This window comes from Mustela nigripes, chromosome 3 (genome assembly GCF_022355385.1).
Source record: "Mustela nigripes isolate SB6536 chromosome 3, MUSNIG.SB6536, whole genome shotgun sequence".
Classification (NCBI taxonomy): domain Eukaryota; kingdom Metazoa; phylum Chordata; class Mammalia; order Carnivora; family Mustelidae; genus Mustela; species Mustela nigripes.
Window position 1 is genome coordinate 92,182,102 of NC_081559.1, and position 12,234 is coordinate 92,194,335.

General features: G+C 39.4%; 1 protein-coding gene across 1 annotated transcript in view; it reads right to left on the minus strand.

Annotated features, from left to right (window-relative positions):
- THSD7B (thrombospondin type 1 domain containing 7B) overlaps positions 1-12,234 on the minus strand; it is a 717,646-nt gene that overhangs the window by 21,715 nt on the left and 683,697 nt on the right. The window contains exons 17-19 of the mRNA XM_059395498.1: positions 8,836-8,977; positions 6,356-6,471; positions 4,162-4,279 (exon numbers count right to left, since the gene is read on the minus strand). Of these exons, the coding sequence (XP_059251481.1) occupies positions 4,162-4,279; positions 6,356-6,471; positions 8,836-8,977 (376 nt within the window). The remainder of the gene's footprint in view (positions 1-4,161; positions 4,280-6,355; positions 6,472-8,835; positions 8,978-12,234) is intronic.

Below are 12,234 nucleotides of genomic sequence, written 5' to 3' on the forward strand. Positions count from 1 at the left end.
ATGAAGAACCCAAACAGGGTCTTTGGCCCTTCAGACATACAGACATAACAAATGATTCACTTCTTGCATGAGAAGAGTAGTAGGAGGCAGTAGTGGGTTGACAGTAAGATGCTCCACATAAGGAAAAGTAGCATACACTCAAGGATGACTGAAATACACTGTATGAGAGCAGAGAGAGCCAATGTATCAGGGGAGGGTGACGGGCAAAGAGAGGCAGGCATAGGTGAGATCCCACGGGTCCTGGTGGACCATGTTTACAGTACAGGACTTCATCCTTTGTCTACTTTTCCATGCTACCCTTCACCACTGTAAAAGAGACCCCTCCCAGAAACCCATAAGGACGAGACTACTGTGTTTATAGCTGTGGAATACCCAGGGTGAGTCACTGCTGGACTCCTTAGCAACCAGTTGTTCTGACAAAAGACATCACTAATGTGAAAACCACCTCTCATTTGTTTGAGTCCATAGTGAGCTCATCAACATACAGTATTATGTCTTTGCTGATTTATGGTCTACTGTTCAGCTACATTGTAAATCCATGAGAAGAGGCAAGTGTGTACCTCCACCCACTGCTGCTCCCAAACACATTCAACAAGAACTGGCACATGGGTATCTGTTTAATAGATTTAAAAGTCCATAAGAAAACAACTATTCAGATTTGCATTTTAAAAATAAACTTAGGGGGCGCCTGGGTGGCTCAGTGGGTTAAAGCCTCTGCCTTCGGCTCAGGTCGTGATCCCAGGGTCCTGGGATCGAGCCCTGCATCAGGCTCTCTGTTCAGCGGGAAGCCTGCCTCTCCCTCTCTCTCTGCCTGCCTCTCTGCCTACTTGTGATCTCTGTCTGTCAAATAAATAAATAAAATCTTTAAAAAAAACACAGCAACTTCTTTCAAGATATGGCTCCAAAGGCAAAGGAAACAAAAGCCAAAATAAACTTTTGGGACTTCATCAAAATCAAAAGCTTCTGCACAGCAAAGGTAACAGTCAAAAAAACAAAAAGGCAACCCACGGAATGGGAGAAGATATTTGCAAATGACAGTACAGACAAAAGGTTGATATCCAGGATCTATAATGAACTCCTCAAACTCAACACACACAAAACAGACAATCATATCAAAAAATGGGCAGAAGATATGAACAGACACTTCTCCAATGAAGACATACAAATTGCTATCAGACACATGAAAAAATGTTCATCATCACTAGCCATCAGGGAGATTCAAATTAAAACCACATTGAGATATCACCTTACACCAGTTAGAATGGCCAAAATTAACAAGACAGGAAACAACATGTGTTGGAGGGGATGTGGAGAAAGGGGAACCCTCTTACACTGCTGGTAAAAATGCAAGTTGGTGCAGCCCCTTTGGAGAACAGTGTGGAGATTCCTCAAGAAATTAAAAATAGAACTTCCCTATGACCCTGTAATTGCACTCCTGGGTATTTACCCCAAAGATACAGATGTAGTGAAAAGAAAGGCCATCTGTACCCCAATGTTTATAGCAGCAATGGCCAAGGTCGCCAAACTGTGGAAAGAACTAAGATGCTCTTCAACGGACGAATGGATAAGGAAGATGTGGTCCATATACACTATGGAGTATTATGCCTCCATCAGAAAGGATGAATACCCAACTTTTGTAGCAACATGGATGGGACTGGAAGAGATTATGCTGAGTGAAATAAGTCAAGCAGAGAGAGTCAATTATCATATGGTTTCACTTATTTGTGGAGCATAACAAATAGCATGGAGGACATGAGGAGTTAGAGAGGAGAAGGGAGTTGGGGGAAATTGGAAGGGGAGGTGAACCATGAGAGACTATGGACTCTGAAAAACAATCTGAGGGGTTTGAAGTGGTGGTGGGGTGGGAGGTTGGGGTACCAGGTGGTGGGTATTATAGAGGGCACGGATTGCATGGAACACTGGGTGTGGTGAAAAAATAATGAATACTGTTATGCTGAAGATAAATAAAAAATTTTAAAAAAATTTAAAAAATTAAAAAATAAAAATACACTTGGGCTATGACTATAAAATGTGGCTTTTAAGTGGGGTAAAAGGATGAGAAATGAGGTTGAGAGACAGAGTGCCCACTATTGGGAGCTACGAAGATAGAGATGGAAATTAACATACAATGTAAACTCCCATGATGTGTCAGTTACTGTACTAGGTGTTTATATACTTCATATTATTTAATTCTCTAACGAAAAACACCTTTAGTGTGCATGAATTCTATTTTACAGATAAAGAAGCTGAGAATCAGATTAAGTAATTTCCCTAAACATCTCCAACTTGAACCTAGATTAACCTAATGCTTAAGTGGATGCCCCACTGGAGACTATACCATGCTGCCAATCAGAATATTTGAGTGAGGAACAGTCAATCACTGAGATTTTCAGATTTTCCATTTGGTTTCCTGAGATTCTTTACAGGCTCTCAATTGCACAGGATATGGCATGTCACCACTGGACTTGTGACTCTCATATTTTCATTGTGAATGATGCTCTTTGCAGAAATAGTTTTCAATTTCCTTAGCCACATTTTTCCTAGTACAGATCCTGACTACTGTTTTCAGCTCTGCCCTCCAAAATCTGATAGCTGAGTTCACATATGGGCCCCTTTTCCATGCTGCATCTTGCCCCAGTTCCTCAGATAATCCCAACGGAGGCAGAGAATTATCTGTAACTCCAGTGACTTGTTTGGAGGTAGCTTAGAAATCAGCCTATATTCTAGTGCCAGTAGCCCAGTCACTTCTAGAAATCTGTCCCAAATATTTTTGTTGGCAATCAGATCCAGGTCTTCTTATATCTTCCTTCCATTTTGATTCCATGATTCCTGCAACTTGCAATTCTTCCCTTCTCCTCTGCTTAGTACCTAACCATACAACAAGACTTTTCCCTAGGACCCTACTCCAAATTTCTGATATCTACCTTACAATAAGCTAGAATCTTTTTCAGAACCACAGTCCTATCCTAAACCACAAGTCTGTGCTTTCTAATTATTTTCTTGAGCTCTTTTCCAGGGACAAGGTCTTGGACCTCACTTTAGTCTGGTGCTGGAGTGCTACCTATATATCCATTTGCCTAGCTTCTGAGTATCAGTTTCCTTTCCTTGCTATTGTATATCATTTGTCCACTGAGGTCCTAGAAACTTGTGGTAATGGTTTCTATCTGCTCACTATAGATTTATACTCCTTTTCCTCCATAGTGAACACTATTTCTGAGAAGTGACTGGCCATCTAGAAACTACATTTGCTGCCTGACCGTCTTGCATTGAGCTGGAACATGGCACTAAATTTTGTATAATATGGATGGAAGGGATGTATGCTACCTCCCATCAAACCCTGCATAGAGCCCACTGGAAGGCACCCTCCAGAGACAACTGGTCATGTTACAGTGATAGATCCTCCATCAACCTGTGTTCTTGACTGACTTTTCTAAAGTGCAAACAACCCTTTTATATGAGCGGAAAAGTAGTCTCTAGTCTGGTATATTAAGCTATTTTGATTTGGGGATTTGTCTGACACAAAATTACTTACAAAAGACATACTTATTTCAAAAACTATGAAGGCCAGTATTTTTTTTTTTTTTTTCAAGAAAGGGGTAGCTAGAGAGAGGGGGACAGAGAGAATCTTAAGCAGTCTCCACACCCAGCACAGAGCCCTGAGATCATGACCTGAGCCAAACTCAAGATTTGGATGCTTAACTGACTGAGCTACCCAGGTACCTCGAATTTATGACCTTTTGAAAAAACAGTGTCCCACTGGGCTACCAGCGCTTTTGGTGTCTGCCACTGTGGCCAGGTCAGGCTTGCAACCTCTACCTTGACAGAAAGGACTGATACAAAGCAAGTTCTATCTGTCTTCCCCTCTGGGTCAGCCTCACACTGCCTCCACCAACTGGCCAACGTGCCTTATGCCCATTTGTCAAGCTATGGCATCCAGAAAGGTATTTAAAAACCAAACTGTTGGGCACCTAGTTGGCTCAGTTGGTGAAGCAACCGACTCTTGATCTCCGCTCGGGTCTTGATCTCAGGGTTGTGAGGTTCAAGCTGCATATTTGGCTCCACACTGGGCATGGAGCCTAGTTTAAAAAAATAAAATTAAAATCATCATCATAATCATCATCCAAAGTGTTTACTGGGGACAAACACAGGGAACCCAAATACCTCCATGGCCACAGGTCTTTGAACATTCGGTCCATGCTGTCCACCCCGAGAGCTGACAGTTGACCGCACATTCCACCAGGCACTGAATGCTCATTCTCTGAGGCTTCTCCAAGTTACGCTGCAGATGGAAATAAAATATGATTTTAATGCAGAAATCCTATCACTGTTCTACCAAATCACCTTTCATGGGAAAAACTTTATTCTATGATAATAATCTTTCTATGTCTTTGTATGGAAAAATATCTTTCTTATATAAACTGGCGGCAGTTTTAGAAAATGGTTGTCCTAACTTCACAGAATAAAAGTTTGTTGGCCCAAATTTCTTCTTTAAAAAATCCTCAGCTATAGAATAGACCTGCAGTTAGGGTACTGGGAAAGCAGACAGTTATAGAACACATCCTCGCTGAGCAAGCACAGAAGCAGGAGGAAGCCTCGCTATTAAATTCAGGTACCTTGCACTTCTGGATGGGCCAAAAGTACAAAGAGAGCACAAAATTAACAGTTATCTAGGCTAAAAGTAAATAAATAAATAAGAATAAAAACAAAATTAACAACCCAAATGTGCTCATTAAAAACCACATATTAGGTTGAAAACATAACCTAATACTCTAAATTGCGAAAAAAAAAAAATGGTGGTCTAGTTTATTTTCCTCTTGTCCTTTCTTAAACCAGCATGGAGGCAAAATTAGTAGATTTTTTTAATGGCCAAACTAGAAGAGATCTTTATGAAGGAAAATAAGTCATCTAAGAAACACAGAAAGGATAATGAAAAATCCTGTTACAGAAATCACAGACTGTGTGCTTATTTAGGAAAACTCTGACATGCAACACATGTTAAATGTTAGCAACGTCCACACCAAGCTAAAATGGATGATGAACATGATTACATGCTGCATAGGCAATAGAGAAATTACTACATAGGATCTTCAACCTATTTGAGATACATGGATACTCTAGATAGGTTAATAATTTGGGACTTCTTTAAACTAATATTCTTTAAATATTTATGGAACACATAGTATTTGAAAAGCAGAGAAACTTATTTTTCTATTACTGAATAGTTTACATTTTACTTTGTATCAAAAGCAAAGATTTATTATATTACACCAAATGTAAGATTTTTAACTTATTTGGAATTGCTGTACATTGGTGATTTATTTTTTCTAAAGCAGACAACTTTTGGAGAAACAGGCTAAATGAAATGTTAAAATCAAGCACTGACACTTGTGAACAGAACTCTGCCCTGTCTTAACCAGTTTTAGAATTTCACCAAATAGGATATCTAATTTTAGATGGCTTGGTCTCAGGGTTATTGTCTATGGCTGTCCTGTTTGTTTAGAGAGCTGTTTTTATACTACTTAATAGGAGAATACTTCAGTCAGGATAGGGAAGAGAAGTTTGGTTTTCTCCTGTGTCAGGAGAAACGGGACCAGTTTTCATTTTGTGAGTTTGTTTAGGAAGCCTCTGTGGAAGCCTGAGTTAACTGACCTTGTATTTTCAAATTATTCCAAAGACTGTGTTGGTGATTCTACCAGTATGAGAGAACGTGGTCATCCTTACTTCTATTAAACTGTCCCCATAGAGATTTTAATATGCAACTTCTTTGGAACAGGTTTGACTACAGCTTTTGCCCAAGCTCTACATAGTTTATCATAGGAAAGAAAGGAAACATAACATTATAAAAATTCAGAACCCACTAACTGGAACTTGGCAGGGAGGCATTTTAACTTAGGTTGAGAAGAAAAATACAACTGTGCTACTTATCTAGCAATCATTTGCTAAACAAATGAACAGCACATTCTAATAACAAGTGTCAGTGTTCACCTTATAGGCAAGGCACAGTATTCACATATGTAAATAAATTACCAGCCTAATACAGAGTCCTATCTAAACATTCAAGTCACTGGATGTGAATAGTTTGCTACTAACTAAGTACATCTATATATGTCCTTGAAAGTAGTAACAATAATTTTTTAATGAGTCCTTCTCCTCAAGGCAAAAGGACCTTTCCCAGTCATTTCTGACCAAGTTCAAACTAAGGGGGTATAACTGCCCCACACCAGTTCTTTCTTACTCTCACTGAACCGAAGCTTCAAGAAGGAATCAGGTTGTCTTTTATATTAAGCATCAAGGTTGCAGCCTAATACTAAGAAACAGAAAGCCTCAAATGTGAAATATAAATATGGACCCATACCTGCTCACACTGGTCCACACCAACTGGCTTGCCGTCACTGCGCACACAGCTCAGAAGGCGGGTCCTGACGCCTCGCCCACAGGTGGCATTTTCACTCAGCTGGCATGTGCTCCACTCTACAGGTAGAGGATCACCACACTGAATTTCAGAATTATGGTCATGCGAGCAAAATACAACAAACCTTTGATTATTTGCGTTGGTGAGGGAGGACAGTGTATATATATCTATATACGTGTAACCCTAAAATCATTTGCAGCTGGCTTTAGAGAGCACCTGCAATTCTTTCATTGCAAAACTAATAAGCAACCAAATAAAAGTGTGTTACCTTCCTAAATTTGCTTTCTAAAAGTAAAGAGCTGAATGGTTTGTTAGAGACCATGTCCCTGTTGACTGAAGAGGATGGGAAAGGCACTAACTAGGATGGGAAAGGAAAACTAGTTTGGAATCCTCAGTTTGTGGGTGAAAACCGAGAGAAAAGGAACCCAGAAACAGTGCTACTGTTTGATGTAACTTGAAAATATTTTCAAGGAATAAATCCAATCATTTAAATCATTTCATACTTCAGTACAGTGGCACTAAGGTGCCTCAGAAAGGAAAGAGAGGTACCTCAGGACTATATGCTTATTACAAAAAAATCTACTTTTTTCAAATTATTCTCTCATGAGGGAAGATTTTATAGATTTGAATAGGTGCATCATAAATCAGATAATGGAGTTTGAATGAATTATCCTATAATTAATCTGATTTTTTTTAAAAAAAGATTTATTTATTTGTCAGAAAGGGGGGTGGGAAAAGGGAAAGGGAGAGAAAGAGAGAGCCCACAAACAGGTGGAGTGGCAGGGAGAGAAGGAGACTCCTTGCTGAGCAGGGAGCCTGATGTGGGGTTTGATCCCAGGACCCTGGGATAATGACCTGAGCTGAAGGCAAACACTTAACTGACTGAGGCACCCAGGTGTCCCAGTTAATCTGATTCTTAAACAAAACAAAACAAAATAAAACAAAACAATAACAAAAAAAACCTCTTACTTTGGTGTAGTTACAAAAAATGCTCTTGGATGATAAACATTGAGAACCTCTTTAAATACATTTTCAGGGGTGCCTGGGTGGCTCAGTGGGTTAAGCCTCTGCCTTCGGCTCAGGTCATGATCTCAGGGTTCTGAGACCTAGCCCCACATCGGGATCTCTGCTTCCCCCCTCTCTCCGCCTGCTGCTCTGCCTACTTGTGACCTCTCTCTCTGTCAAATAAATAAAATCTTTTAAAAAATACATCTTCAAAGCTTGATAAGTAATCTATGAGTTTAACAGGAATAGTAAGCCCATGTGTAATAAAATCGGTATTTTATTTTATTTGAAGGAGAGAGAGAGAGAGAGAGAATGCAAGCTGGCACAGGTGCTTGTGTGCAAATCGGGGAGGGGCAAAGGGAGAGGGAAAGGCAGTTTCTCTGCTGAGCCCAGAGTCCCACGCAGGGGCCAATCTCACACAACCTGAGCCAAAATCAAGAGTTGGTTGCTTAACCAACTGAGCCTCCCAGGCACCCCATAAAATCAGTATTTTAAAGACATGTTCTTCCAGTATAACAAATTATACTGTATTTCTGAAAAATTACTACACAAATCAAACATCTGAAGCACCTTTAGCTAAAGCAAAAGGACAAACACACTAAGTCATCTTTTGCCAATAAGGACAATCAAATGGGCCCCTAGAATTCCCTATAAAGTTTTCTACGTGGGAAATCTCAGTCATGCCATTGTGACCTTAGTGGGGAACTGGTTTCACAAGAGGATGCTGCTTTGCCTCTGCGGGCATGTGGTGGTTTGGTGGTTAGTAATGAATTCAGTGCTGACACTTAACACGGCTCCACATTTGGTGGTATTTTGTATATCTGCTCCTGCAGGTAATGACAGGTAGCAAACCAAGGTAACTAAACAGACTGTGGTATTAGGCACTGTGGTGCCCACACCTGAGCAGTGGCTGAATAATGAGGGGCGATGGGATTCCCAGTGGCTCCTAAACATCACTGAGACCCAGAGAGCAAAGTACGTTATAAGCTTGAACTTCTTGAAATAATAAAGGCCATAGAAGAGCTAAATTCTATGACAGCATGACTACATTCTTCCCTAAATGGTAAATTATCCTCTGCTGCATATTTTTCTTGTTTTGGTTTATCATGGCTTAATTCAGCTCTATTCTGAAACTTCACCAATTCTTTCTAAGCATCTTGAAACTCATAGATTCCAGGTGGCTTTGCTGGATCTACATGCCAAGAGTGGGCATTTCTTTTGTGAAGGGACACTGGAAATGTCAAATCCTCAGCCTTTCATGCAATATGTTCTCACACTCTACTGTCAGACCTTAATCCCAAGAATGAAAACACACACACACACACACACACACACACACACACACAAATATATATTCTCCCATTAGTATATGTGTCAGTGTTCAGGGGAAATAGCCTTGCTGTGGATTTCAACTGTACCTGTTAGATTGTACTGGAACTGGAAGCAATTTTCATTGAGGAGGCAAGGGCGCACCTGTGAGTCTTCAGCACATGTCCTTGAATTCAGTGAGGGTCTTAGCAGATGGCGGGTTCTTCTCTGCGTTGAGTGAGGATCACATGACTGTGAAAATCAAAGGGCAGGCAGAGTTAGAATGGACCCAGAGTTAGTTGGCAAATTATATATGATTATCTGTGTATGTATAGCCACATGTATAACAGCTACAGGGAAGACACAACTGAGGTGTTAAACATAATATTTAGAAACTAAAACCATTTTGTGATTCACTATAAATTGTTTCTTTGTTTTTCCCACCTGAAAGCTCTTTTTCTATGTCATAGTGATGGCTACTTTGCAATCTTCCATGTAGAATGAGGCACACAGACACTACTTTCATCAATTTAACACTTTCTATGCTCTCAAATAGCCTGGCACATAGCAAGAGATAAGTGCATTTTGAATGTTTAAATGAATGAAAAAAGGAAGACTAGGTCCCTTTGCCCTCAGATAGTCTAGCCCAATAGAAATAACTACACAGAAGATTTTAATGAGAAAATCAAAATATACCCCCAAACAGGTATATAAAGAGAATTATAAAATCACTATTGCCAATATGCCAGAACTTCCTTTTATTTGGGAGGCCCTCTGACCCACAGGGGATGAGCCCCCTGCCCGTCGTACTGACCTTTCCACAAAACGAATGTATAAATGTGAACTTCAAAGACCTCCTGCAATTATCACTTTGCCCATGGGTCCTCTTCTAGCTTCAGTTCACATAATTCCCTTGAGCCAGGTAAACCTGTCTGCCACATTTCATCCAGCTGCTCTACCCATGGTGAACCTTCAAGCTCCCCCTACTGGAATAATCTTTCAATTGTCCTAAATCCTACCCTCCCGCCCCCCTTCAGAACTCTAATAAAGGCTTTATTGACACTCCTCTTTTTTTTTTTTTACGATTTTATTTATTTATTTAGTCAGAAAGAGAGCGAGTGAGCACAGGCAGGTGAAGTGGCAGGCAGAGGCAGAGAGAGAAGCAGGCTCCCCGATGAGCAAGGAGCCCGATGCAGGACTTGATCCCAGGACCTGGGATTATGACCTGGGTCGAAGGCAGTGGCTTAACCGACTGAGCCACCCAGGCATCCTGATACTCCTTCTTTTAATAAAGATAAATTTTTCTCTTCCTTTCTGAGCAACTCTCTACCTGTGCTCAGGAATTACTGTATAGGATTTGTTTCTGAACACATACACATACCCATATACTTAAGCGCTGCACCGGCCCTTATGATACTGCCATTCTTTCTTTATTATCCTGGCTCCTTCCTTTCTTTATAAACTCTTTGAGGGCAATGATAGATCATGGTTTCTACTTCCCATGTCAATCTCTAAAAATATTGGTTTGTATTTTACATAGTAATTGTTCACTAAATACCATTAGGTAGGTCACAACAACACAATTCCAGACCCCAAATCTAAAGAGGCAATAGATACTTAAACCACAGGAGAAATAAAAGCCTCTTAATTAAGGTCACTAAAGTAATAATTTCTATATTGGGATATTTTATTTGTTTTTATTCCTTTTAGTTTTCAGATATTATAGCAAGAACACAACCTGTAAACTGGATCTTGGTTGTTAATCAAAATGATAATACTGGATTGCACTGAAATATGCAAAAAATGCCACAAAATTTTCTGCTAATTTTAAATATTTAGTAGAGCCACTGAAACACATTTTTTATGCATGTGACTTTATAGTTGGATAATCTGTCAATATTCGTAAACTAATTTTACATTTTAATTGTATCAAATTGTCTTTAGATGGGCCAGTGAAACCTGGTAATTATAGTTAATTATCTGCAAATGAATCCCATGCTAAATCCTTACCAATAATTTATTATTAGTTTACCAATTAGTTTGATTGTTTGTTCTCATAAGAAGGAATAAGAACTTAAATGATTTGCCAATGAAAGAAAAATGAAGGTATCTAGGTAGATATCCCTGATTAGTGTTCTACTGATTTTCTACCTTTAAAAAAAAAAAAATCACTTGGTGTTGAGAACCAAATGAATAAATGTTAGGATTTATGTACCTGCTTAGTCTAAGCCATCAAATAAAGCAAAAAGAAAATAACACATGCACACATCAAATCATTATGTCACCTTGAACAATTTACTTATGTAGTCTAAATCTTAGCTCCTCATCTAAACCTGAGTGAAAAGAGGCCATGAATGTAACCTGATGAGATTTGGGCATTTCCTCCCTTAGACCTCATTGTCTATTAGTCTCTAATTCTGCTGGATGTGGTTTTAAAATATTCAGTTGAGGGCACCTGGGTGGTTCAGTCTTTTAAGCATCTGCCTTTGGCTTGGGTCATGATCCTGGAGTCCTGGGATCAAGTCCTGTGTCAGGCTCCCTGCTCACCGGGGAGTCTGCTTCTCCTTCTCCCTGTGCCCCCCGCCCACCCTGCTCTAGCTTGTGCTCTCTTTCTCTCTCTCTCTCTAATAAATATTTTTAAAAAATATTCAGTTGAGCATAATCATTCACAATCATGTAGACCTTGGTAATTACTTTCTAGAAATAAATATATTGAAAACCAACACTGCAGCTAACTCTTCTACAAATTTTCTATCCACAGAAATAGAGAGGGGAAAGTGTGGATGACTGGAGTCCACAAACACAATCCAATCTAATCTTAGGCAATATTTTTACGTTCCACTTAAAAAAATGCCCTAGCAACTGCTAACAAGTGATAGGTAGGTTAGTGTTTTCTCCTTATTTCTTTCTATTGGCAGGTTATAGGAAGTTCATAAAATAATGACTTGGTCACAAGGAAGAAGAGAGTGGAGCTAAATAAAAAAGAATGGTAAAGGAGGCTTATGTCTGGATGATTTCTTTATTGGATCAAGACTCCTCAAATACAAACCTGGATCTCCTCTCCTCTAGGGTATTTATATAAAGACATATTGTCAATTTCCTAAATGAAGTGAGAAAGTGATGTGTGTATAACTAACCCAAAGTCAACTTCGGATCAATTTTAGTGTAAAGATCAAGGTTATATAGCTAAAGTTTATTTGCTAGTGAAAGAGATGACCAATAAGAACCAGTTAGTCTTTGGTAAATAAGCCCCCTTTATGAGACTAGATTTTCTAACTTGTTACCTTTGAAAACCAGCACTTACCTTAAAGTTCAGTCCTTTCTTATGACATTGTGCTTTTATACCTTTTGTTCTCTCTAACAATAGGGCCTTTACCCTTGGACCTAACCTGAATATTGGTATTCAACTGTCAAAATTAAATCAGATATCCCATCTGAGAACCTTCAGTGACTCCCTTATACCCATAAAAATGGAATATCGTCATTTAGTCCACATTTCCCATTGCACT